At 38.4% G+C, this 27882-nt stretch overlaps 1 protein-coding gene across 4 annotated transcripts; it reads left to right on the forward strand.

Moving 5' to 3' along the window:
• The first annotated feature begins 3314 nt into the window (after window positions 1-3314).
• On the forward strand, window positions 3315-27710 carry OSGIN2 (oxidative stress induced growth inhibitor family member 2). Of its 4 annotated transcripts, none has more exons than XM_008689123.2 (6): window positions 3315-3495; window positions 10520-10674; window positions 16214-16350; window positions 16899-17090; window positions 23029-23120; window positions 25831-27710. In XM_008689123.2, the coding sequence occupies exons 2-6, from the start codon at window positions 10608-10610 to the stop codon at window positions 26861-26863; spliced, it is 1521 nt and encodes a 506-aa protein (XP_008687345.1). In that variant the 5' UTR covers window positions 3315-3495; window positions 10520-10607; the 3' UTR covers window positions 26864-27710. The 4 variants fall into 4 exon arrangements, with proteins under 4 accessions (XP_008687345.1, XP_040481976.1, XP_008687343.1 ...); XM_040626042.1 differs by lacking the exon at window positions 3315-3495 and adding an exon at window positions 4208-4282; XM_008689121.2 differs by lacking the exon at window positions 3315-3495 and adding an exon at window positions 5877-5994.
• Window positions 27711-27882: the final 172 nt, after the last annotated feature.

The following is a 27882-nucleotide window of genomic DNA, read 5'->3' on the forward strand; positions in this document are numbered from 1 at the left end:
AACCTTGATTAATTCTGTATGACTTATTTTTTTGGTCACACTGACTACCACTCTCTATTCTCTCCATTTCTCCTTTTCTCTAATCTTGTAGTATTGCAAAAAGAGTCTATAAGTTGACCTCACAGGCAATGAGACAAACAAATGGGCTGTAATTCATGTTTCCCCCTTCCATTTAGTTAAAGCCTTATCTAACATCAGCCCTGCTGGTTTACTGGGTGAGTGTTACCTATGATGCTATGTGTTTATCCCTACTACAAACCAGGATCTGTTCTCAGTGCTGTGGTATATAACTGTGAACAGAAAAACTAAGTTCCTTTGTATATAGAGGGAGACAGACAATAAATAAAGTGCTGCAATGTCAGGTACAGTTCTAAAATCAGCATCTATAGCCGAAGCAGCCAGTTTGGCAGGCAGCACCTTGGCCATAGATAGGCAGCTCCCTTGGTGGCTTGCCTTTTCATTGTGACAATTTTTTCTCAAGTTCTACCTATGTTTCTTTAGTCTACCTATGATACTGCAACATGTTAATACCTGTAAGAAATTCCCTTTATTCTTAATTTAGCTAGAGTGAATTCATGAGTTCTGTTCTTTGCAAGATAACCTGACTGCTACAAAATTCACAAAAAATAAATTTTTAGCAAGCAGCCTCTTTGGTATTTCTCTCTCTGTCCTAAGTTCAAACTGCAGGAACAAACTTCATCTTAAGTCTCTAGCACCGGCTTCTGTTCCCAATTTTCTGTGTTGTCAAGAAAGCACTCATACTATTTGCCATTAAAATAGAGAACTGAATTGATAAGAATACTAAACTGACAGCCCAACAAAGGTATTGATAGGCTTGAGGATAAGAAGTCTGATAGGTATCTGAGCTTCCCAGAGCTTCAATAAAGGAGGAACTGTTTTTTCTAGAATGTTTTCTAGAACACACTAAAACTGAGTATTATGCTACCAAACTACTGCATGAGATGATCCATTGATAGATTACCTGGTTTATGAAATGCAGTGGTTTATTTTGAATAGTTTACATCAAAATTTTCTGTTTGCTTCTAGAAAATGCAAAACATACTTAGGTTGGGCTGCCATAATAAGGTGCCATAGACCGAGCGGCTTAAACAACAGACATTTTCTCACAATTCTGGAGACCGGGAAGTCTGAAATCAAGGTGCCTGCCAATGTGGTTCCTGGTAAGAGCGCTTCCTGGCTTCCCACCCTCTCCTGGCAGGAGAAGAAAGCTCCTCTTATAAGGTACCAGCCCTTCTGGATTAGAGTCCCATACTTATGACCTCAAATAACTGTAATTACCTCTTTACAGGCCCTATCTCCACATATACTCACACTGGGGATTAGGGCTTTGACATATGAATCTGGCAAGGGCACAATTCAATCCATACTTCCTGGATTTCTGCTTTAGAAAATGTAAAAATATTTTACAATATTATTAATAATGAAAACTAACATTTATTCAGTGATTAACATGAGCCAGACACTGTGATAAGTGCTTTATAAGTATTTTCTTATTTAATCCTTACAACCAATAAAGTAAGTTCATAACAGATGAGGAATCAAAGCCTAGAGATGCTGAGTAACTTGTCCAAGATCAACGTAGCTGGCACAGTGAAGATTCCGACAGATAGTCCCTTAAGCCACTTTGTTATAATTAAGTGTACGGCATACCGACATATATGCCAGTAAGAAGAGTTTTTCAGTAAGGATTCTACAACCAGGTAATGCTGGGAGTCCAGAAGGTCTTGTGGAGTGGCAAGGCTGCTGGTGTGAGATACGCTGCACCCTCAATGCCCTAGCGTGGGCACTGAAAGGTCGCCTGAGGTTCTTTGATGCAGGTAGTATGGATTACATACTAATTTACATTCTCACCAGCTGTATCTGAGTCCGTTGCCCCACAACTTCACTTACAATTTAGATTTATTTTTTATTAAAAAACCCGGATTTTATATTTAAATAAGACCTCACTTACAATTCAAAATAAAAATACAAAAACTCAGGGACGCCTGGGTGGCTCAGTTGGTTGAGTGTCTGCCTTCGGCTCAGGTCATGATCCCAGGGTCCTGGGATGGAGTCCCATGCACATTAGATCCTTGCTCAGCGAGGAGCCTGTTTCTTCCTCTGTGCGTCCCCCTGCTCATGCTCTCTCTTTCTCTCTGACAAATAAATAAAATCTTTAAAAAAATACAAAAACTCAGGGGCGCCTGGGTGGCACAGCGGTTAAGCGTCTGCCTTCGGCTCAGGGCATGATCCCGGTGTTCCGGGATCGAGCCCCGCATCAGGCTCCTCCACTATGAGCCTGCTTCTTCCTCTCCCATTCCCCCTGCTTGTGTTCCCTCTCTCGCTGGCTGTCTCTATCTCTGTGAAATAAATAAATAAAATCTTAAAAAAAAAATACAAAAACTCTGACGTGCCTCATTATCTGTAAGAAAAATCGTCATGTAGTCATTGTGGCCTGATTTAATCATAAACTATTATAAAGTATAAACCATGATAGCAAGTTCACAAGGTTTAAATACAAACCAGATTAAGTCTAAAATTTGATATGCCCACTTTGCTATTTGATCTGAAATACTTCAAGAAAACTCAAAAACAAAGCCATAAAGGAAAAATTACACAAAGTACTTATAAACATTCTTACTATTTTAAGTATTTCAATTCTCTGGATTGGCATACATTTTAGGAATTTAGGTCCCTTAAAAGGATAATGTTATGACTATTAACAGAAAAGTAACTTCATACTTCACTTTTCGAGACAACATTAAATGAAATGAACGTGTCAAATTGTCAATAAGACAAAGAAGAGAAAAAACAGAATTTTTTTATAATCCTGGAGGCAGGCTGAGTCCTACAACTTTCTGTTAAGCTCCACAGAATCTAAAATACCTGCTACGTGAAAGTTCGTTCAATGACAACATTCGGCAAAACTTAAGAACTTAAATAAAAAACTATTTAAAAGCAGAAACTATGTATCTTATATGTTAACCGCAAAAATAATTGGGCTTTTTGGAAGTGGGACTACAAAGACATCTATGTCTAACAGTACATGCAATTAATTACTTCTAGTTTTTCCCTTCTCTATTTTTTGACTTCGAAGAGGGACACTCATTACTCAGTACTTACTCTAACTTTTCTTGAATCACGTTCACCTGGAGGGACTGACAATACACGTTCCCGCCCTTTCCCCCGCCCGGAAACGGACTCAGTAAGGCTTGGGCGGGGCTAAGTACCTATATTTTTGGCCAGCAACGCAGGTGATTCTCACACTAGTGAATGTTTGCGAGCCACTTACTTAGGGAAGGGAGGCTCCCCGCATTCAGGAAGCGGGACTTCCACAATCAGAACAGTTGGGGGTGGAGCCCGAGCACCTGTGGTTTGGTGTGTTTTCCCCCACCCCCACCACGCCCCCGGCGATTGTGATGCTGGGTGGAGAGCGAGAAGCGCGCAGGAGCTCCTCGCGTCTGCGCCCAGACCAGCGCGAGAAAAGGCGCTAAGGTGGGTTTCCTGGGTGGGACTCTGGGCCTTTCCCTGGCCTCCTCGGTGGGAGTCCGCGCGAACGCCGCGTTGCTCCCCGGTCGCGGAGGCCGCGCTGTACGCAGGGCTTCCCCCGAGCCGTTCCGCTGCCCCGTTGAGCAGCTTTCTCTTCCTCTCATCACCCGGCCCTCTCGACGCGCATCCGCCCAGCCCTGCTAACCCCCCAGGCCGCGGGTAGGATGCACGCGGAGGGGCCGCGGGACTCGGGGCGAGGCCCGAAGCCCCGCTTGCCTCCGCACCGGTCCGGTTGGCGCGCGGACCTCGGCCCCCGGCCCGCGCAGCCGCCGCTCCGTCAGGCCCGGCCCCTCGCCCCGGCCGCGTCTCCACCAATCGCCGGCCTCGCCCGCCGCCGCCGCACCTGCGAGGAGGAGCCCGCGCGTCTCCGCCGCAGCCGTCGCAGCGTCCCCGCCCCGTTCCGCCCCCATCGCGGCGCCCCCAGATCATCAGCCGCTGGCGTCTGGCTCCCCGCAGGCGAGGAGCGGAAGCCGCTATCCTAAGGCAGAGTTCGGGGCGCCAGAGCCCGGCCGGCTGCTGAACCGCAGCTTCCGGGCAGCCGCGGCAACGGCGACGCGCGGGGCGCTGGCGCCCCGTGGACCCCGCGACCCCGGGCGAGTGGGCGGGCGCCCCGAACGGGCAGCCCAGCCGGGGCAGGCGGTGGCGGCGGCCGCGGCGGTCGCGCTCAGGCGCCCCGTGCGCCGCGCTCCATGCCGGTGTGGTGCTGCCGCTGCTCCCTGGCCGGTCATTTCAGGTGACTTCTCTGCCGGGGAGCGGAGGGGATAGGAGCGGGAGGGGGGTGGAGCGCTTCCCGGCCCCGCGGCCGTGCCAGGGCCGAGATGGGCAGAGGCCGGGCGGGGTCGGGGTCGGGACGGGTCGGGGTGGGGGGGGGGGCGAGCGCCTGGACTGCAGCGGCCTCTCGCCTCGGCCGCCACTTCCTCCTGGCTCCTGCCTGGTCAGGGTTCCCGCCTCGGCAGCTTCTGTTGGGGGCCACCTCGCTCCGGGGGGACTCTCCTCTGTTGTCCCCTTTTCCTCTCCTGGACGGGGCCAGTCACGGGACTTCTAAACTAGCTAGACCCGTTACGAGTCTGTTACTGCGACCCGAGACTTCCAAGTAGTGCAAAGTTTGAGTGAAGGGTTGCGAAGATTCCTCCCTACCCCACCTTTACAGTCTTTATATATTTTTAAATAAACGTAATAATCTAAGTTACTGGGTTCAAAGGAGGTAGGAAATTGTTTTAAGTGTGATGGTCTGGTTACAAGTAGGTGCTAAAACTTTGTTCTAAGATGCTTGTCATTGTAAGCCGTATATTACAGAAATTTGAAAAAGGTGGCAATTCAAGACTCATGGGAAAGTTCTTAAGGGTGATGAGGTTAATGCATTTAAAATAAAAGTGAGTATATGTTCTTTTGCACAGTTGGCAACAGCTTAAGTCAGTTATGGGGAGAAAGGCTAAAGGCACTTGGAAGTGGTTTTAACCCTGTTGTGAAGAAATGTTAAACTTAGCTAAGACTTTCGTAAATTACCTTACTTTGCATATATGAATGTGTTAGAATAATGCTCTATAAAATGTTCTCAAAATATGAAACTCACATCAAGAGTTTTAAAATTGGAGTTCATAGGTAGAATTTAAGTGGCCATGAACTTGCAGGTAAAGAAAGGTGCAACCGATATTTTTGCTAAACTTCAACCAAAATCTAATGTCTTTGAATTACGAATATAATCAACAAGTCACATAGTATTTTGACACATAGTATTGTGTCATCAATAAAATTCACTAATATTTTCATATCACAGTTGCACATATCTAGAAATACTATATGCTTATTTCTTCAAAATCACGGTAATTACACATCGCCAAACTTGTTATTTAATACAATAGAGAAGTGCAAATAAACATGTCACAAGTTTACTTTTTATAACTGTATTTTAATGTAATTGGTTTCCTTGTAAATCCTATGTATCTTTTATGTGTTTAATTAATAATAATCAACGAAGAGGTTCAGAAGTTTCACCAAATTGTGAGGAGTGTAAGGCACAAAGAAGGTTCAGAACTCCTATTTTAATAGAGAGTAATAGTTCGGGCTTACCCATCTTCTCAGTGAGTTTTGTGGGGTTTCTAAATTCTGGATATTAAAAAAAAAGTTTTATGTAATAAACTGCTGATTTTAAGTTTTAGGCAACTTTGTTGACTATCTGACAGACATTGGTTTCAGAGTATCAGATCCACTTTGGAGAGTTTAAGAAAACAGGTTCCTCTAGTGAAACTTGTTAAACTGAAGCCCCTTGAGAAATTAACCTACCTTTCAGAAACTGCTGTCTAAAAGCCTTTTATCTGCTTTTGGTATAGTTGAACTCTAAGGACGCAAGTCGGGATTCATATCTGTCAGCTAACCCTTGGTTGTGGATACCATATGCTTACCATTTTGTACAGAAATTTGGAGGAGATGAAGACAAAGTAGTTGGTATGTTTTGATCTTGAGGGATAAAGGAAAACAAGCCTTGCTAGCCAAAAAATAAAAATTGTGATTAATAAACCTTATTTCCATTGTAAAAAATAGCTGCATTGTATCTCAGTTTAAAAAATTAAAGCATTTAGGACCTCTTCTTTAGGAAGGTGTTTAGAATTTACTCATGCCATTTTTTTGAGCAGTTTTCTTAGGAACACACATTTTAAAACAGTTTGTGACAACCTGTGTATTTTGGATCTTGTGCAGTACCTGAAAGAAATAGGTATTGTGATTAACTGTCCACTGACTTTCGAACTGTCCACTGATTATTCCATACCTACTGTTTTGGAAGAGGAACAGCGTGACTGACTTCATTTGTGACATTAGACCCTTTTTCTCATATAGTAGCATCAATTTGGTGACAATTTAGGAGCATGCTTCCAAAGACTACAAAAATTCAGATACTAAAGCATTTCATTTGAGTTTGAGCCTTTAAAGAAGTATTGCTAGATGTGAGAAAAGGCTTTTTGTTACCCAAATTTTATGCCTGTGCCAACCTCTTAAATTTGTTTCAAAACTGGACTATAACATTTCAAGAACAAAAGATGGAAGTTCTCCAAAATCCTCTTAAATATCAGATAGTCTTTATGCCTAATAGGGCAACTATTTTTGCATGTGTGTATAGTGCTGTTTACTATTTCCTAAAATGTAATTTTATTTTTTCTAACTTAGTATTCCAAATAAAGGAAAAGTAGATTTTTTTATTACTCAAAATACTTGTTTTAAATATAACATTGATCAAGTTGGATATCTCAAGTAGAAGTTGAAACTGTTCATAGACCTGTGATATAGTATGAATGTTATAAAACATGTGCGGTAATACTGAATTATAACTTAGGCTCTGAATTTTTTAGAAAGAATACGTGCCAGGAGGCCTTTGTTTCATTGTTGCTTTATGCAAAACCAGTGAACCATACTTTTGTTTTTTGTTTGCTTCTCTTTTCATCTGTGTTAATCTGTATTAAGTTTATCAAATACCGTGCAAGTTTATTACAGATAGTTTATACCAATATTATAGGTCATACACATATTGTATACATACCAATATTATAGGTTATATGCATATTGCATATGTACAGATTATACTAATGAACAGTAGAAAATCAGAATAAATTACACTGTATAGAGAATTTAGATAAGCTAAAACCTTGGCTTTACTTAATGTCCTAGAGTCTTGGAACAGACTAAATTGTTGGAGGCACACACACAAAATGTACTAGACCTAATAAATGAATAAGCAACATTGGAGAATACAAGATCAACATAACAAAAATCAGTCCTATTTCTACACACTAACAATGAACAGTCTGACAGTGAAATTAATAAAATTCCATTTACACTAGCATCAGAAAGAGTGAAATACTTACTCCTAAGTCTTAGGACTTGTACATCAAAAACTATGAAACATCATTGAGAAGAACTAAAGAAGGCCTAAGTAAAAGGAATCCCATGTTCATGGATTGAAAAGCTTAGTATTCCTCAAAGTGATCTATAAATGTATTGCAGTCTTATCAAAATCCTAGCAGCCTTTTTTTGCAGAAATGAAAAGATCTAAAATTTGGAATTGCAGGGAACCCAGAATAGCCAAGACAACTTGAAAAAGAATAAAGTCGGAGAATTTCCACCTCCTAATTTCAGAATTTACTACAAAGAAACACTAAGCAAGACAGTGTGGGGCTTGCATAATGATTAACATACATCAGTGGAATAGAATTGAGAGTTCAGAAATAAATCCTTATATTTATGGTCGGTTGGTCTTCCATGGGATCACAGAACAAAGAGGGAAATTACAATCTCTTCGACAGATGATTCCAGGACAAATGGATATCCACAAGCAAAAGAATGGAGTTGGACTCTTACCTCACACATCACATGTATAAGAATTAACTCAAAATGGATGAAAAAACTAGAACTATAAAAAATAGGAGTAAATCTTGGTGATCTTGGATTAGGGAGTGGTTTCTTAGACACCAAAAGCACAGCAGCAAATGAAGAAATAAATTGGACTCGATCAAAAATCAACACTTTTGTGATTCAAAAGACAACAAAGAAAGGGAAAGACAACCCACAGAATGGGAGAAAATATTTGCAAATCATATATGTGAAAAGGAACTTGTGCTCTACATATATAAAGAATTTTTAAAGCTCAACAATAAAAAGCCCAGTTTGAAAGTGGGTGAAGAATATTTCTACAAAGAAGATAATACGAATGGCTAAAAAGTATATGAAAAGATGCTCAACTTTATTAGTTGTTAGGGAAATCAAGTCAAAACTGCAGTGAGATGTCACTTCACACCAACAAGGGTAGCTAAAAAAAAAAAAAAGTGTTGGTGAGGATGTGGAAAAGTTGGAACCCTCTTATGTTGCTGGTGGGAATGTAAAGTGTTTTAGCTACTTTAGAAAACAGTTTGGCAATTTCTTGAGATGTTAAACAGAATTTATGATCCAGCCATTGCATGTACTCTTAAGAGACAAAAACACTTATCCACACACAGTTTATACACGAATGTTCACAGCATTATTTGTATAGCCAAAAAGTGCAACTCAAGTGCTCACCAGTTTGTGAACGAACAAAGTGTGTTCTGTCTCTACAGTGGAATATTACTTAGGCATGAAAAGAAATCAAGTACCAATACGTCCTACACTGTGGGTGAAGCTTGAAAACATGCTGAGTGGAAAAAGCCAGACACAAAAGGCCACGTAATGTGTGAGAGGTTCCATTTATATGAAATTTCCAGAAGAGGCAAATCCAACAAGACTGAAAGTAGATTAGTGGTCCCCAGTAGCTGGAGGGAAGGAATAATGGAGAATGAGTTCTAATGGGTAACATAGTTTATTACTAACTAGTTTACTACTATTAACTTAGGTTATTTTAGGGCGATAAAATTTTTCTGGAATTAATAGTGGTGATTGCAAAACCTTGTGATTGTACTAAAAACCCTGAATTGCACACTTGAAAAGGAGGAAATGTTTGTTAAGTTTGGAAGGAAACATCTCTTTGATGAATAAGAAGTTAAAGTGATAATCTTTTTTTTTTTTTTTTTAATTTCCTGGGTTATATATACAGGAACAACAGTGTTTGAGATGGGAATATCTGGAAGAGACTGAAGATGAGATGTGCATCTTTTAAAAAACAATTGTGGCCTTCACAACCACCACAAGATTAATCAGGCCTGGGTATCCAAAAGGACTTTGATCAGAAGCATCCAAAGGGAGCTGGGGGACCTGTCCTTGGCCCACATTCAGAAGAAATACAGAAATAGGCCTGAGCATAATTCACTCATTTGAGTTCAGCTGCCAAGAAGCAGAAGCAGGCAGGGTAACTAATATACCTGGATTTGCTCAGAGAAGGAATGATCTGAAAGGGGTGGATTGAGCATAAGATACTTTTTCTAGGAGCAGGCTTCCGTGTGAGCAGGGGCTTTCCCTAATAGACATGTCCGAAGGGTATCTATTCTGGCCCCAAAAGGCCATGTGTCATTAGAGGAGCCCAGATATTTGGGGTGGAGGTTATACCTTCTTCGGGAAGGCTATCAGCATATCCTGGAGTATTCCACTCTATCCTAGGGTAGACTGGGACCTTGGGAGGTTATAGGGAAGCAGAAATTTTGGTCTCTGCCTAATTCTTTCCATTTACCATTCTCTTCTGGAATCTGTGAGTCCTATGAAATAACTGATCCACTCCATGTTTGTCATTTTGGGAGCAGTAAGCGCATTCACCATAGTTGGTACTCAGTTATCGGCCTGCTGCTGACTTTATAAATATGAAAGATAATTTGGGGATTCTGGTCTGAAGTAATCACTAGTGTAATGCGGAACATTAACTGTGTCCGAAGGCTACTCCATGTATTTCGTGAGCATGTCAGAATGCTAAATCTAGTTCCTAGGGAGACAACTGGGAAAGAAGGTAGATTGGAAATCGACATAAAGATGTTTCTAATTTTCAATATCTGAGAATTAACAAGATGTATAAACCTCATTTCTTTTGCCAAAATACACAACTTGTAATACATAAGTACAGTTAACTTTTCCTTAAAATATTATGACTATTTTGTTCCAAATACACCACCTCTAGTGCACTTACCTTTTTGTTAATGAGAAAAAAATTAAAAGAGAAACTAGCCGTTCCTAGGAAATCTCAGAGAATTGTAAAAATGCCCAATGCGATGCTGTCTCTTTGGTCTTCAAAGAGCTGCAGCTGTAGAACTTGTGTGGGGCTTGCCGACGTGGTACTACAGAAACCTTAGCAGCTATTTAGGATTCCTGACGTTAAAAATGGTACAGGTTGACAGGTATGCTAAGCTACTAATTTGAAAGTATTAATCAGAAGAATTTCTTTTTCTCCTTTTATGGAACTGTTGCGTATTTTATGGCCTAAGTTAAATCTGAAGAAAGACAGGTTTTTATAAAGGGTGTATTGACTATATCTCTTGTTTTTTGTTTCTTTTTTCTTTCTTTCTTTTTTTTTTTTTTTTTAAAGAAACTACAGTGACACTGAAACCGAAGGAGAGATTTTTAATTCCTTCGTGCAATATTTTGGTGATAATTTGGGGCAGAAAGTTAAAGCTATGCCATTAGTTGAAGAAACTTCTTTACTGGAAGATTCATCAGTGACTTTGCCTATGGTAGTAATAGGTAAGTACTGCACTTTAACTCTTAAAATTACAATCCTGATCCTTACTACTATATATGCCTAGTTACAGGGCACAAGTTCTTAGGATTGTATTGAGAAGTAGTCTAGTCGTAGGTTTTTGGATACACTTAAGTAACCAATAACCAAATCTTTGGAGAGAGTAATTAGTTTATCTGATATTAGATGCTGTGTTAGAATGTAACATTTTTTTCATTGAAGGATTGGTATTGCCCTATTGTGTTAAAATACTGTCAATCAGTTGTGTTAATTATTATGGTAGTGTCATGGCAACGATTGTAACCAGGATTGATAGAGCCCTATACGGAACATTCTGTGTGCATTATTGGATTATGCCTTACAACCCTAGAGCGCTCTGTTGGGGGAGACACAGGGCAACTCAGAAGACTTGTGCGAGCTAATAATGGGTTCCCAGTAGTGAATGTTGTGGTACTCTGCTGTAGTGTTACAGTGACCTTTACCGTAGTGTTAGTGTTATATAGCCTTTGTACCACCTCAGCAGATAGGCATAGAAAATATTAAAAATTAAGCTATTAATACAACCTAAAGACTTCAGAATAATAGATTTTCTTATGATTTTGTTTTATTGCATGTTTTTAACTACCTGTCACATATATCTTGCATCTAGTATTCAAACTTAATAAATCAGACTATGGTGGGAAGCAAGCTTCAGGAAAGAATTATGGGGCATAACATACCTTGATGGCATATAGCTTCTTTATTTCTTTTAAAGCCCCCCCCTTTTTTAAATTTATTTGAGAGAGCACATATGCACGTGTGAGGTGGGGGAGGGGTGGAGGGAGCGGAAGGAAGAATCTCCAGCAACGGTGCTGCTTTTAGTCTGGGAACACTGACCTACTGAGCATGGAGCTCAATGTGGGACTTGATCCCACGACCTGAGATCTCAGGATCTGAGCGAAAATAGAGCATCAAACGTTTAACCCACTGAGCCACCCAGGCTCCCCTGATAGCCTCTTTTAACAGGAAGGAGAGATGGTCCTGTCCTCTCACTGGCTTATGGGGGATACAGTGAAGGAAGGGAGGGAGGAAAAGAGGAAAGCAAGATTGTTCTGTCCTAGATTTCTTGTTAGGGGTGATGATAGAGGTGACGGTGTGTGTAGTAGTTCACATCCAGGTGTCTTGGGGACTATACCTCATGTTCTGTTTTCTCACTTCTGTTCAGCACTGGTTTTTCAGCCTGAGTGTGTTGGCATGAGTAAAGGAACCCTATTCTGGTTCTAGCTGGCTGTGGGTGGGTCAGAAAAGGAAAAAGTACTGTCATCTGTACCTGTCCACCTCACTCCCCCCAAACCAATCTGTTTGTGTTTTGCTTCAACTAGCCAATGAGTAGCTTAACCCGGTGCCCATGGGACTGTTACTGCTGGCAGTAGCACTCCACCAGAGCACAGAGAAAGAACTAATTTCCTTAATATGTATGTTTTCTGTTGCTGTCAGAACAACTTTCCACAAACACAGTGGCTTTAAACAATGTAAATTTATTATCTCGCTGCTCTATAGGTCAGAAGTCCAACACTACTCAGTGAGCTAAAGTCAGGGTGTCAGCAAGACTGCATTCCTTTCCGGAGTCTCTAGGGTAGAAAGTTTGTTTCCTTGCTTTTTCCAGTTTCTAGAGGTTAGTCACATTTCTTGACTCCTGGACCCTTTCTCCATTTTCAAAGTCCACAGTGTTGGTTCTCTCTTAACCTTCTTTCATTGTCCCCTTTCCCCCTCACCAAACCTGGGAAAGAGTCTCTCTTTTTAAGGACTGGTATAATTAGATGGGGTCCACCTTTATGATCCAGGGTATTCTTCCCATCTCAAGATATTAAATCACATCTGCAAAGTCAGCTTTTGTTATATAAGGTAACACTCCCAGGTTCTTGGGGTTAGGATGGAGACAGTCTTTGGGAGTGAGAGAGAATGCCACCTATGTATTTATTTGTCTGTGAGCTGCCTGTTTGTATTTTCTGCCTATGTTGAGTGTTGTTTCTTTTTGATTTAAGGAACTTAGCTCTTTGCCTCAGATCTAAGTCCCCTATTTTGTATTTATTTAATGTTTATTTTAATTAATAGATTTTATTTTTTAGAGCTGTTTTCTACATGAAAATCGAGTAGAAAGTACAGAGAGTTCTCATATACTCCCTTTCTCCTGCCACCTCCAGTTTCCCCTATTATTAGTATCTTGAATTCGTGTGTTGCATTTGTTGTAATTGATGAACCTCTGACTATACATTATTATTAGCTAAAATTTGTAGTTTGCCTTAGGGTTCACTTTTTGTGTTGTACAGTTCTGTGGGTTTTGCTGAATGTGTTATGTCCTACGTCCACAATTATAGTATCCTACAGAATAGTTTCATTGCCCTAAAAATCTTCTGTGCTTCACGTATTTATCCTGTCCCCCAACCCCCAACCCCTGGCAACCACTGATCTTTTACTGTCTGTGTAGTTTTCATTTATTTAGAATATCATATTCATGGGATTACACAGTATGGAATCTTTTCATACTGGGTTCTTTCACTTAATAGTATGCCTTAAAGATTTGTCTATGTCTTTTCATGGCTTGATAGCTCATTTCTTTTTTATCACTGAATACTATTCCATTGTATGGGTGTTTGAGTTTGTTTATGCACTTATTGAAGGACATCTCGGTTGCTAACAATTTTGACAATTATAAGTAAAGCTGCTGTAAACATGCATGTGTAGGTTTTTGCATAGTCATTGAGTTTTCAACTCATTTGGGTAAATACCTAGGAGAGTGATCATTGGATCATAAGACTATGTTTAGCTTTTTAAGAAACTGTCAAACTGTCCTCCAAAGTGGCTGTATCATTTTGCATTCCCAACAACTATGAATGAAAGTTGCTGTTTCTCTAAGTCTTTGCAGCATTTGGTATTGTCCATTTTGGATTTTAGCCATTTTGATGGATGTGTAGTGGTACCCCATTGCTTTAATTTGCAGTGCTGTAATCATACACGATGACCATCTTTGCATATGCTTATTTGTTATCTGTGTCTCTTTGAAATGTCTGTTCAGATCCTTTGTGTACTTTTTAATTGATTAGGTTATATTCTTACGGTTGAGATTCAAGAGTTCTTTGTATATGTTACGTTCTGCAAATATTTTCTCGCGGTGTGACTTAGCTTTTCACTCTGAATAGTGTCTTTTGCAGAGCAGAAATTTTAAATTTTAATGAAGCCCTGTTTATCAGTTTTTTTCTTCCATGGATGATCCTGCTTTTAGTGTTATATCTAAACACTTACTGTCAAACCCAAGGTCACCTAGATTTTCCCCTATTTTATCTTCTTAGACGTTTTATTATTTTGTGCTTTGTATTTAGGTCTGTGATCTATTTTGAGTTAATTTTTGTAAAAGATGAAAGGTTAATACCTAGATTCATATTTTTGCATGTAGATGGCCAGTTGTTCTAGTACCATTTGTTGAAAAGACTATCCTTTCTCCATTGGATTGCCTTTGCTCCTTTGTCAAAAATAAGTTGACTATATTTGTGAGAATCTATCTCTGAGCTCTCTTCAGTTCTGTTGATTTGTCTACTTTTTAATAATTTCCACACTATCTTGTTGATTACAGTTTTATGGTAAGACTTGAGTTTGGATGATGTTGGTCTTGACTTGCTGCTTCAATATTGTGTTCACTATTCTGGCTCTTTACCTTTCCATTCAAACTTTAGAGTTAGTTTGTATCCACAAAATAACTTGCTGGGATTTTTACTCGGATTGCATTGAATCTGTAGATCAAGCTGAGAAGAGGTGACATCTTAACAATATCAAATCTTCTTATTCATGAGCATCTATTTAGATATCTTTGGGCTCTTTCATCAGTTTTGTGGTTTTCCTTGTGTACATCTTATATATATAGATATCTTAAATATCTATGGGGGGTGTGTGTGGGCACATTCACATATTAAGCAGTGTTGTATATTTAATTTCAAATGCCACCTGTTCATTGCTGGTGTACAGGAAAGAAATTGGCTTTTATGTATTAACTTGTATTGTGCAATCTTGATGTTCTGGGAGTTGTTTGGTCCGTTCTTTGGGATTTTCTACATAGAAATCATGGTATTTTTGAACAAAGACAGTTTTATTTCTTTCTAAAGTCTGTATTTCCTTTTCTTATTGCATGAACTATGACTTCTGTCATGGTGTATGTTGAGTAGGAATGATGGGAAGAGACATCCTTGTCTTGTTCTTGATCGTAGAGGGAAAGCGTCTAGTTTTTCACCATTAAGTATGATGTTAGTTGTAGGTTTACTGTAGATACTCTTTATCAAGTTGAGGAAGTATCCCTCTATTTGAGTTTGCTGAGTTGTTTTTTTTTTTCATCATGAATAGGTGTTGGGTTTTGTTAAATGCTTTTTCTGTATCTTTTATCTATATTGATATTATCTTGTGATATTTATTCTTTAGTTTTGTCTCTTTGCTTTTGATTCAAGGAAATTAACTCTTTGCCTCAGATCTCATTTGTTTTTAATTTTTATGAAGTCAGTGGTTTACTTTCCTTTCTGTCTTTTGAATTTTGTGTCATGCTTAAAGGCTTCCCACTTCAGTATTATAAGTAGAAGTAGGAATCCATTTTCTAATATTCTTGATTTTGCTTTTCATATTTACATCTTTGAGCTTCTTTTATTTGGGGCAAAATATTAGAGAATGGAACAGAATTTTCTTCCTGAGGCTAGCAGTTATCCCATTTGGATTATATTTTTGGTAGATGGAGATAATAGAGAAGTGAAAACCTAGACTAAAGGAACCACAGAAATGGAGCCAGTTCACCAGGGTTCAACAAAAACCCAGTTTGGTTTTAGTTGAAACATTTAAAAATACAGGAAGACACTACTAGGAGATGGGTCTGGAAAGATGGTTGAGACCAGAACATGGTGAGCACTGGATAGGCAGAAGCAAGCAGTTAAAGCTTTCCAAATGAAGGGGGTAATATGATGAGGACCTTCTTTTATCAAAATTCATCTATCCGAACTTTGAATGTGAAATGATTTTGGAATAGGTGTATCTTTAGGACGAACAAGAGACTTCTGTCTCCTGAGAGTATAGGAGTGACACTAACAAAGACAACTGAATGGATATAGTAACTAAATCAATTTAGATTCAGAACCTGATTAATTTAGGATTTTGTTAGCACCAGACTATGAGAGGGGATGGGATGAAGGAACTCATGAATATACTTTTGAACATACTGTGATTAAATTATTAGTCATTCAACCAGGTGGAGTGAAGAAGTGGCCTATGGAAATGTGGGATGTATTTTTGGGCAAGAGGTCAGCGTACAGGTCTAATTTGGGGTCAATAGCGTAGAGACCTAAAGCTTCAAGTAGATGAGACTCCCAAAAGAAAACAGAGAAAACAAAAGTCAGTATCTTATGAATACTTGGTTTTAAGAGTTTAGAGAAGGAAGACAAATTGTTAAGGGAGAACATGCATCTTTGAGAAAAACCAAGGAATAAGAGTATTAAGACACATGATGAACCTCTCCACCATTTTTTTTTTTAATAGGAAATGGACCCTCAGGAATCTGCCTTTCTTATATGTTATCAGGCTACAGACCATATTTATCATCAGAAGCAATACATCCAAATACAATCTTACATAGTAAATTAGAAGAAGCAAGACATCTTTCCATTGTTGATCAGGTATTTCTTAGATGTCAATCTTTTTGCTTTTTTTTTTTTTTTAAATACTCAAAGAAGGTTGTATTTCTCAGTTGAAAATCCTTTCTTCTAAATAACATTCTCTATCATTTTTATTTTCAATTTGTAAATATGTTCTGTCAAATTACTTGCTTATTTTCCTGAATTGATGAGAGCAGAATTTCCCAAATTATTTCCTGGTGGGCGTTTTAGAAGGTGCTCTATGTTCAAATAAGTTTGGGAAGTGCTGCTTTTTGTTATTGGAATGTGACAGTAGACCTATTAAGGCATATTAATGGAGTAAATGCATCTTCAAGTATTGCAGTGAAAGGATCTGATTAGTTTTGTTGAAATCCAGTCTTTTATTCATTTAACCAAAGAATCTACCAAGATCTCAAGGAACATGAGTGTTTTATAGCAACGCTATCTGGGAAATGCTGGATTAGAGTAATGGCTTTCACTGTTTAACAGCTGAGGCTTTTTGTTTTTTTGGTTTTTTCCTTCAAACTCTGCCTTTTTTCTTTGTTTTTTTTTTTGAAAAATTCATTCAGGACTTAGAATACCTGTCTGAGGGCCTTGAGGGCCGATCATCCAATCCAGTTGCAGTCCTTTTTGACACACTTCTTCATCCAGATGCTGACTTTGGCTATGATTATCCATCCGTTTTGCATTGGAAATTAGAACAACATCATTACATCCCTCACTTAGTTCTTGGTAAAGGTCCACCTGGTGGAGCTTGGCATGTGAGTATGTTTTTCTTCACGTTTTATAGTGTGCGTGAGTTATATGTCATCTTGATACGGCCATTTGAATTTTGAAAATTATGAGATACAACGTTATCATGCATTATATACGTTCACTACATTTTTATCTGAGAATTTTAATGCCGTTCAATAAAATGTACGTTATCATTTGTTAGATACGCTTACCACATCTTTATCTGAGAATTTTAATGGTGTTCAGTAAAATAATGGGTTACGAGAAGTTAAGCCAAGTTTGATTACCAGTATACTCTCAGAATAAGCTTCTCTATACTATTTTACAAGAACTACATAGAAAATATTTCAGCAATGTTTTGCACAGTAAAAAGTTTTAAATTCATTTCAGACTTTATAAAATCTCACAGAGTATTTCATACCAATACCCATTATTTCCCTATGTTTTCAATATCTTAAGTGAAAAATGGATTATAAAAGAAAGAAGTGTTAATCTGCTTGGGCTGCTGTAATGAAATAGCGTAGACTGAGTGCCTTAAACAACAGATATTAATTTCATAGTGTGGAGGTTGAAAAGTTCAGGATCAAGGTGCCAGCCTGTTCCGTTCGTGTGAGGGCTCTTTTCCTCGTTTGTAGACAGCACCTTTCTTGGTGCATCATCCTTCCTCCCCTCTGCCCGTCTTCTAATAAAGCCACTAATCCTGTCATGAGGGCACCACTCTCATGACCTCCTGTAGCCCTAATTACCTCCCAAAGGCCTCATCTCCAAATACCATGACACTGGGGCTAGGGCTTCAGCATATGCATTTTTGGGGGTGACACAAATTCAGTTCATGGCAGGGGTTAAACCAGAGAATTAACATAAAAATTCAGTGCATTTCTTTAGAGGTCAGGAACTAATAATTTTTCTTTTCTCCTGTGTCCTTAGCAGTTAATATGGCATCTGATATGTGTAGTGAATGCTCATTTGTTATACAAATAAATGTTAAATAATTTTTGCTATTTATGAATAAGGATTTCATTGGAATTTTAACATTAAATATCAGATCTTCAGTACAGACTTCAATTGAATATTCCTATATTAGTGCAATGCTGTATTTCTAACTAGTTACTTACATTTAATAAGTGACTGTTTTAAGGTATTTGGGGGACTTTCTAGATTAAATATATCACCAACTCCTTTCTTAATCTTAATTTCCTTAATGGTTATGGATAGCAACTAACATTATCTGTGCCTTTGACGTTAAGTGTTTATATTTGTGCTGTTAGTCAGCATTGTTAAACAGTATTTCTTAAAAAAGCCATAATGCATAATGCTTCTCTAAATTCCTGAGGTTTTATTGTACTTATATTTTCCTGCTTAGAAAAATGTACAGACAGTAATCTGTGTTATTTCATTTCTTCCACTTATATATAGGAAATTTAAAGCATGGGTAAGCCTTGATTACTTAAGACACATTTGAATCCATGGTAAAGCTGGAATATACTTAACACTGAATTTTTTTCATGCATCATATAGGATATCCACTAGAATAGGGATATAAATAAATGGTATTTTAGCTATTATCCATTTTTTAAGCATCACTTCTATGAAGTTACCTGACTTTTCGAGGCGTAATTATTTATTCCCTCCCACCTCTGCATTCCATACCTTAATCTTGAAGCTCTTGACTGTAGTACTGTCTTTTGAGACCACCGTCTGCTGCCATGCTTCACATACATGCTAGTTAACCTCAGTTATTACTCAGGATGTGAGCTCCCTAAGTCATCTGTCCTCTCGTCACTTCTGTATAGTTCTCTGCTTCTCTTGTGATCCGGTTTCTCACCACTCTCCTCACTTCCAGACTTTCTGACAGTGTACCCCTAAAACTCCATTTGCTAATAAACAAGCTTGTGTTTACTTTTAACCATTTCAGTTATTATAAGCTGCTTTTACTCCCTTCTGTGAAATCTTGCTTTCCTGAAGATACTGGTCTCGCTGCAGCCCCCTGAAGTGGAGTCTGTTCACTCTCCCTTGGCCCCAAGTCCTATCAGGTTGACTAGTGAGGTTGGGGTTCTCTTTATTCCCCATTGCTCTTCTGTCAGAATCCCCGTTCCTTTGAACAGGTCATGTCATCTTCTAGTTCCTCGACCGTTCCAGATTGTCCCCCTCAATTGTTGAATCTGTGGCACCTAAGTCATGCTTTTCCATTGTATCCCAAGTTTTACTGTCAATTTGAGTACCTTTACCTATGTGACACAGAAGCAACACCTTAACCGCTTAGCCTCTTCATCTCTTCATTCTCAGTGATCTCCTCTTCCATTCCTCCTTCGATACTAACTCCAGTGGCTCCACTGTGACGACTCAGTGAAAACCTAAATTTTCAAATATCTTACTTTTTGATCACAACTTTTTATTCTTCCAGCTGTATCACCCGATTATACTGTACCTAATCATCAGACACAGGGAGTTTGAGACCCTGATCTTAACCCCTTACCTACCCAGCTTAGGTTCCGTAGTTTCTTGACCCATCGTCCTTCTATCACATGGGCTTGGCCAAAATAGCAATTTATAGAACTGTCTACTTTATCTTTTCCTATACTTAAGCTATGAAACATTGCCAGGGGGAAAAAAAAAAGTTGTACAGCTGTGAAAAGTATTCTCCAACCTCATTTGGGTCCTGAACACTACTTAGTCATCCTTTGGTATTTCCTTATTAAATGTTCTTCTCAAATCTCTATCCCTTTTTTTTCACCTGACTTAGAAATACTCTTGATTCTTAGAAAATAGAATCCCTCAGGATTGAACTTCCATAATTTTGCGCTTAAACCTGCAAACATCTGCAATCGTGCTACTACCTCTTTGTTTCTTATCCCCTGTTACTATAGAAGTGGTGTCACTTCTATCTAAGACTAACCTTCCAGCTGTGTTCTGGACCCCTGTCTTCTCCAAGGATATCGCTTATTTGATTTTCCCCTTCTCGTATCTTAAGTTTCTCTAGCAGCTCCTGTTTATCAGTATATAAATATACTAAAATTATTTTCTATTATTAAAAAGTTTTTATGCATTAGTTTATCTGTATTCTTGCTTTAGAGCCGCCTTCTTGAAATAGTTACCTATCCATTATTTTTATGCCTTTGCCTCCTATTCCTTAGCTGACTTCACTCTAGCTTCTGTCACTGCCTTTTCTGCTTTTTAAAGGTTGGTAACTTCCTTTTTTGCTCAGTTTGATAGTCTCAAAATGTATCTTTCCTGACCTCTGCATCATTTGACAGCGATGCAAGCCTCTTAGATTCTCTGAACCTTTCATCTCCTTGTTTTTCTTCCTGTTCAGTCAGCCCTTTTCATTACCTTGTGGTTACAGAAGACTGTAAACTCCGTGCCAAGCCACGGTCTTGCCTTTTTATACTCTTCATTGTCCCTGGCGTGTCTCATATACTTTAGTGACTTGCATGTGAATGCTGAGTGATTCCCAAATCAAGAGCCCTGGCCCACATTGCTTTCTCTTACGTATTCACCTAGATACCTTCTCTTGATTATTCTGTAGGTGTTCTCAAACTCAGCATGTCTACATAACCAATCATCTTTGTCATCAGATTTCTTCATTTCCTTATCATGTAGTAATAGCACTGGAATGTAGTTACTCAAGCCAGAAATCTTCCTTGATTGTTCTTGCCTCAACTCCCACTTCAAACCAATTATTGTATTTTCTCCATTCTTTCTCATAAACATATTGTGAGTCCTTCCACCCTACTTTTCCCCATCGTAATTGTGTTTGGCCATCATCATCTTCACCCCAAATTATTGCAAAGGTTTCCTACTCCAGACTATTCTTCTTCAGTACAATCTCCATACCAAGGCCAGAGTTATCTTTCTAAAACACACATTTGAATGTTACACCCATGCATGAAACCCTGTAGCTGCTCTCAATTCATCTAATGAATAGTATGCAAACTCACTAATGTATTTTACCATAGCCTGGGTGATCTAGCCCCTACTTGGCTTTCTTGCTTTACTGCTCTCTTACATTCCATGCTCCAGAATACTCTTTCTGGGGTCCTGGTTCACGCTCAGGCTGTAGATTCACTAGGATTCACAAGACTCCTTAAAGGTGGTGTACTCAACAGTTATAGTTTATTACAGTGAAAGGATACAGATTAGAATCATTAAAGGGAAAAAGCTCATGAAATGAAGTCCAGGACAAAACAAGCTCGTTTTTGAGTGTTCATTTTTAGTGGAGTTGCAGGGGGCTACATTTAATTCTCCCAACAATGATTTGTGACATGTGTAAAGAGTTGCCAACCAGGGATGCTCACCCACACCTTGGTGTCCAGGGTTTTCTGGGGGTCAGTCATGTAGAAAAGCAGCACCCACGTGACTGACCTCCTCTGTTCCCAAAGCAAACACTGGTGTTCACCATATGTCTCATTGTTAAGAACTTAACAGTTACACTCTACAGTTACAGGTACAGCAGGGCCCCAGGCCTCTGGCATACAAAAAGTCACTCATTGGGTAGAATATTCTAAGAGCTCAGGGGTTGTTTCCTAGGAAGTGGCCAAAAGCCAGTCCTAAAGACAGACCTTTCTTAGTAACGTGCACAGTTTAAGCAACCTAAGCCTGTTAATAATTCCCTGCATAAGGCTGAACTTCTTTTAATTTCTTGAAGGACACTACTGTTCTTTCTCTTTATAAAATCCTTTTAACATCTTTATTCTGCCTGGAATATTCTCCCTAATGGATACTCCTCACAGCCCATTGGTGTCCTTTAAGAAATATTCTCTTCTTTTTCTGTATACCCCTAGTACTTCTGTCAGGTTTGTGTCCCTTAATATACTATAGTCTCCCTGACAGCAGGCATTCATAGCATAAGGGAAAACAAGGAAGACTGGGGCTTGCAACTAACTGGAAGAACTGGTGCCGTGGGAATAAAGTTTAGATTGTTGAAAGTGGAATATTAGTTCCTTAAGGTTTTTGAGTTTCAGATGAGACAATTATGGCTCCAGATAACTTCAGTATATACTAAATTCTTAACAGTTTCCCTTGTGATATTTTCCATCTCCTTGGTTCGGATCCTGGTATCAGGCCCAGTCTGCCTCAGAGCAGCTGAGCAGCAGCTCGATGCCTTCTCTCTGGTGGTGATCTACACACCGTCATGAGTAATAAGCTTCATGAGGCCCAGCACATAGTAAGTGCTTGGAAATGTTAGTAACAATAACTACAATAATAAGTACCATTCCTAGTACTGGGTTGTACAGAAACAGGACAAGAAGAGTTAAGAAAAAACCATAGCCTAAAAGAGTTGGTTGAAAGAGATCATTGAGGTTATCGGGACAGGTGCTCTTGGCCCTTGGGCTTTTTGTTGCTTTGTAGTGAGCAGAGCAGAAAGAAGTAAGTAGGACAAGGGAGCTTGAAGGGCTCACTTCCTGAAAGGCAGCATTAGCTTCGGCAGTGAGTCTGTTCTTAATCAGGTAACCACTGCTGTTTTCCCTAGTTTTAGAAAGAGATGTTGCTGTATCCAAACCAGCTTAGACTTTGTAATTATAATTGATGGAGGGGAAAAAGCTGTTTTGCTGTGCATTTTTTTAAAAATCTGTTAATATTAAAGTGGATATACATCTAAAGCCTTAGAAATTAATGAATTTTTTCCCTTTTGCTTAAAAGTGAAAATACTGATTTGTTCATCTAACATATTCTATATCTGAATTATATTATTATAGGCTGAAGCTATTAACATTGTATAGGCATCTGGCAATATTATAAACTTGTTTTATAAGTGTATAACTTTATGAAAGAAGGAATATAGATCCTACAAAATGATGAAAGTATTTGTAGTTTACACAACCATTTAGAACTTCTTTCAGCTGAAAGAGTCTGGATAAGGAGACTTTATCCAGACTCTTAATTATAGTGAATGAAGATGGATTTGGTTTTTTTAAAAATCCGTGTTACTGCTTAAATGTATTTGTGCATTTTTTATTCATACAGAATATGGAAGGTTCCATGTTGACAATCAGCTTTGGAAATTGGATGGAGCTGCCAGGACTTAAATTTAAAGATTGGATATCTAGCAAACGAAGGTAAAGATCCAGCTGTCACAGTTCTTCAATGTACAGTGGGAAAGTCCCTCGGCAAATTTCAAAGTATTTGTGATTCTGTCTCAGAGGAATAATATAAATCTATGTGTCTCTCAAATCAAACCTCTTTGTAGCAGTGATCATGAGCTAGTTTCCATTTAGAGATGTTATAAAACAGATTGGATTCCTTTGCTTTCGTTAATTATGGGTTTATCCCACTTTCCTGTTAAGCCACTCTGTTTAGTTTCTCATCCACCCACAAATCCTTTCTGCACTTACTTATTTTTATCAGTCGATATACAAGTTTGTGTGTGGATGTCTCATGTATATATAGCTGTAGTGTTTGGCTTTCAGAGTAGAATAGTGCATATGACTAATAATTTAGAGTGATGGAATAAGCCAGAATCTTTGATGTGATTGGTTACCCTATTGGCTACTATAGAGGTAAATATTTATTAAGAAATATGAAAATAGATGTAAGAAAGAAGAAAGCTCTACTTGGAAGAATATAAGTTTATTTGGGGGAAAATACCCAAAATTTATTTATTTTTTACATTTTTTAATTTTTTATTATGTTAGTCACCATATAGTACATCATTAGTTTTTGATGTAGTGTTCCGTGATTCATTGTTTGCGTATAACACCCAGTGCTCCATGCAATATGTGCCCTCCTTAATACCCATCACTGGCCTATCCCAATCCCCCACCCCCCTCCCGTCTGAAACTCTCAGTTTGTTTCCCAGAGTCCATAGTCTCTCCTGGTTCATTCCCCCTTCTGTTTACCCCCCCCCCCTTCATTCTTCCCTTCCTTCTACTGATCTCCCTGCTGTTACTTATGTTCCACAAATGAGTGAAACCATATGATAATTGTCTTTCTCTGCTTGACTTATTTCACTTAGCATAATCTCCTCCAGTCCGTCCATGTTGCTACAAATGTTGGGTAATCCTTCTTTCTGATGGCTGAGTAATATTCCATTGTATGTATGGACCACATCTTTATCCATTCGTCTGTTGAAGGGCATCTTGGCTCCTTCCACAGTTTAGCTGTTGTAGACAATGCTGCTATGAACATTGAAAATACTCAAAATTTAAAAAGAGAAGTAATGTGAAAAGCCTTATATTCAATAGTAGTATTAAATTAGATAGGAATTGCTAATACAGCTAATCTAATTTGCTCACAGAAACAATAAAGCAAAGCAGGAAGTTACTTAACCTTTGTTAGAACAGGGTTGTACACATTTGAGTGCTTGACTTCCTGCTAGATAGAAACCATATAGTACTCCATAGACATTATCCTTAATTTGAGAAGATTTAAGGAGAGCAAATTCAGGGCAGCATGAATCACTGAGATTAAACATTTCAAATATTCCTTTTTTTTTTTTAAATTTTATTTATTTACGTAATCCCAGCACCCAGTGTGGGGCTTGAACTCATGACCCTGAGATTAAGAATCACATGCTTTTCTGAATGAGCCAGCCAGGCCACCCCCCTCACCCCTCTTTTGGATTTTTTAAAAATGAATTTTATATGGGTTTGAAATGAAAAGTAGTAAAGTCAGGCAAGTTGTACAAGTTCTTGATTTTCATAAGCATCTGAAAATTGCTCAACATTCTTTTTGTGATACGGGTAAAGGGGAAGCTTTATGTTTTTTTATGTGCTAGAAGTGTTCATCCTTTTACATTGGGCACATTGTGTATTGAAGTAATATGTGGAAAAGAATCTTGTGATTAAAAAACTGGCTTTACTTCCTGCCTTTGCATAGTGTTGACTATCAGATCTTGAGAGACTGACTCTTGAATCCTCTCTTAACTTCTAAGAATGTTGTGACCATGGTCAAGTAACTTAAATTAGCTGTTAATTTCGTCATTCATAAAATGGAGATTATAATAGTATTAACTACTACATAGGGTTTCTGTGAAAAGTGGGAATTAACATATTTTAAATCTTAAATTTTAAGAACTTTTATGAACTTCTTCCAGTTATAATTTGTAATGAATTATGTGAAATTATTTGGCACGTTTTTAGTGCTACTTATTTCTAATTGGGGCCCAGGGTTTAGGGGTACTAATGCCTGTTGCTTTAAAGTTCAAGCGGAAAATGAAAGAATCTTCTATCAAAAAAGTACATTACTGTATTTATAGATTTCTTTATGAACAGGAAAACAGATGTTTTATGTACTTAGATATAAGATGATTTTCAGAAGACTGATGTGAATTTTCAGTCATTAGGAAAATAGCAACTCACAAAAAATCATGTCAAGATCATATATATTATCTTTAAGAATTATATATACTATAGTTAGACCTGCAGAATATTAATTATAATCTAATTCCGTGTATTACAGTATGTAGACTGAATAGTGTATAGACTGAATTTGTTACAGTTGTGTGATAGACTATAAAAGTCTATCTCCACATTTTAATTCATTTATTTAATAAATTTATTGATAAAGGTAGCTAATCTGAACAGATCTATGCAAGGCACTGGGGAAACAGATGCATTAAAATACAGTCTCTACTCTCATGGGACTTCTGTTGATAAAACTAATTCTTTAACATTTTTAACTAAAGAAAAAAAGCTTTCTTTGATCATTTATACCTAAGACAGTCCAGAGGAATTAAAAAGATCTATATAATAGCTTAATAGATGGAGCAGGAATAATCATGGAAACTGTCACAGTACTCTCCTCATAGGGTATTTTTCCTTTTTTTAGAAACCTAAAAGGAGATCGAGTTATGCCAGAGGAAATAGCTCGCTACTACAAACACTATGTAAAAGTCATGGGTCTTCAGAAGAATTTCAGAGAGAATACTTACATCACCTCTGTATCAAGACTCTACAGAGATCATCAAGATGGTGACGATGGACAAGACAGAAATATTTCAACACAGCATTTACAGATAGAGAAGTCTACATTTATCAAGAGAAATTGGGAAATCAGGGGTTATCAGCGAATAGCGGATGGTTCCCATGTTCCCTTCTGTCTCTTTGCTGAGAACGTAGCTCTGGCAACTGGAACGTTGGATTCTCCTGCCCATCTGGACATTGAAGGGGAAGATTTTCCTTTTGTGTTTCATTCAATGCCTGAATTTGGAGCTGCTATAAGCAAAGGAAAGTTGCGTGGCAAAGTGGATCCAGTGTTAATTGTAGGTTCTGGGCTTACCGCAGCTGATGCGGTACTGTGTGCTTACAACAATAATATTCCTGTGATTCATGTATTTCGCAGACGGGTAACTGATCCAAGCTTAATTTTCAAACAGCTTCCCAAAAAGCTTTATCCAGAATACCATAAAGTCTATCATATGATGTGTACTCAGTCATATTCTGTAGACTCCAATCTTTTATCTGATTATACCAGTTTTCCTGAGCACCATGTGCTTTCCTTTACGTCGGACATGAAATGCATTCTTCAAAGCCTCTCTGGATTGAAAAAAATATTTAAGCTTTCTGCGGCAGTAGTACTGATAGGTTCTCATCCCAATCTGTCTTTTCTGAAGGAGCAAGGGTGTTATCTGGGCCATAACTCAAGCCAGCCAATCACATGTAAGAGTAATCCTGTGGAAATAGATGCATATACCTACGAATGTGTTAAAGAAGCCAACCTCTTTGCATTGGGTCCTTTGGTTGGAGACAATTTTGTTCGATTTTTAAAGGGAGGGGCATTGGGTGTGACACGCTGTTTAGCTACAAGACAGAAGAAAAAGCATTTATTTGTTGAAAGAGGAGGAGGAGATGGGATAGCTTAAAGCAAGTTTATAAGTAATTTATATGGACAGTTAACCATTAAAGATTTTTCATAGTGGTTTTGCAGTGTGCTGGCTTGAATTTTCTGGACTTGAATGAACTGGAAGAGAGCCTCAAGCTATGGTAACTATTTCAAGTTACAAGAACTTGGTGTCCTGATTTATATTGTTATCAAAGGTGTCACTGTAAAATAGAAACACTGCCAATCTGGTATACTTCAAGCTTTCACTTAACTAAAACATTATTTTCTTCCAAGACTTATTTTTTGTGATCATTTGTGGTTATGTTTGATTCCAGAATCTTACGGCCTTGAATCTGTAAAACCATACAGTCTGTTAGGCCAGAAATCATCTTCACTATACTTTAGGTCACCTTGCTGCTCAAGGGTGGTCTAAAGACCAGCATTAGCTTCATTTGTAGCTTGTTAGAAATGTGGACCCTCAGGCCCCACAACAGAATTATTCAATCAGAAACTGCATCTAATGAGATCCTCAAGGAATATGTATGCTTATTAAAGTTGGAGGCACATAGGTTGAAAAGAAAATGTGATAGAAGTTATGTATGCTGGGGGTGGGCAGGGTAGGAGGCATTTATAACTCAGGTTTAATTTATTTTGAATTATCAATTTCTATAAATCTAATTTATTACCAAATATGGTATTTTAAAAAATATTTTTATTGTTGAAACCTTGATAAGTACTTCATATTCTTAGCTTCTAATAATTTAAACAGTCCAATAATGTTGGCATACACTTAGACATTCAGGAGCCTGCCAAGATATTTTTGGAGATTTATTCTCTAACTAGCATAACAATCTAATTTGCAATTCAATAAATTATGAATGAAACTATCCCTGTGTGAATATTGAGTTACTTTGTCATTAAAACTAACATTTGGGCATAAATACTTATAATATTGTAATCCTATTTGGGTATTGCTAGAATTATCTAAGGTTAAAACCTGTCTTTCCCATTCCCATGCTGATTACTTTGGAATCTGTTCATTGGAGATGACATAGTCGG

Source organism: Ursus maritimus, unplaced genomic scaffold, assembly GCF_017311325.1.
Source record: "Ursus maritimus isolate PB19 unplaced genomic scaffold, ASM1731132v1 scaffold_9, whole genome shotgun sequence".
Taxonomy (NCBI): domain Eukaryota; kingdom Metazoa; phylum Chordata; class Mammalia; order Carnivora; family Ursidae; genus Ursus; species Ursus maritimus.

Excerpts from the sequence above, each read along its gene's own strand:
- OSGIN2 (XM_040626042.1), top strand. The coding sequence starts at position 4,239 with ATGCCGGTGTGGTGCTGCCGCTGCTCCCTGGCCGGTCATTTCAG. Across the intron at positions 16,351-16,898 it reads ATCTTTCCATTGTTGATCAG|GACTTAGAATACCTGTCTGA; the intron begins GTATTTCTTAGA and ends AAATTCATTCAG. Across the intron at positions 17,091-23,028 it reads CACCTGGTGGAGCTTGGCAT|AATATGGAAGGTTCCATGTT; the intron begins GTGAGTATGTTT and ends TTATTCATACAG.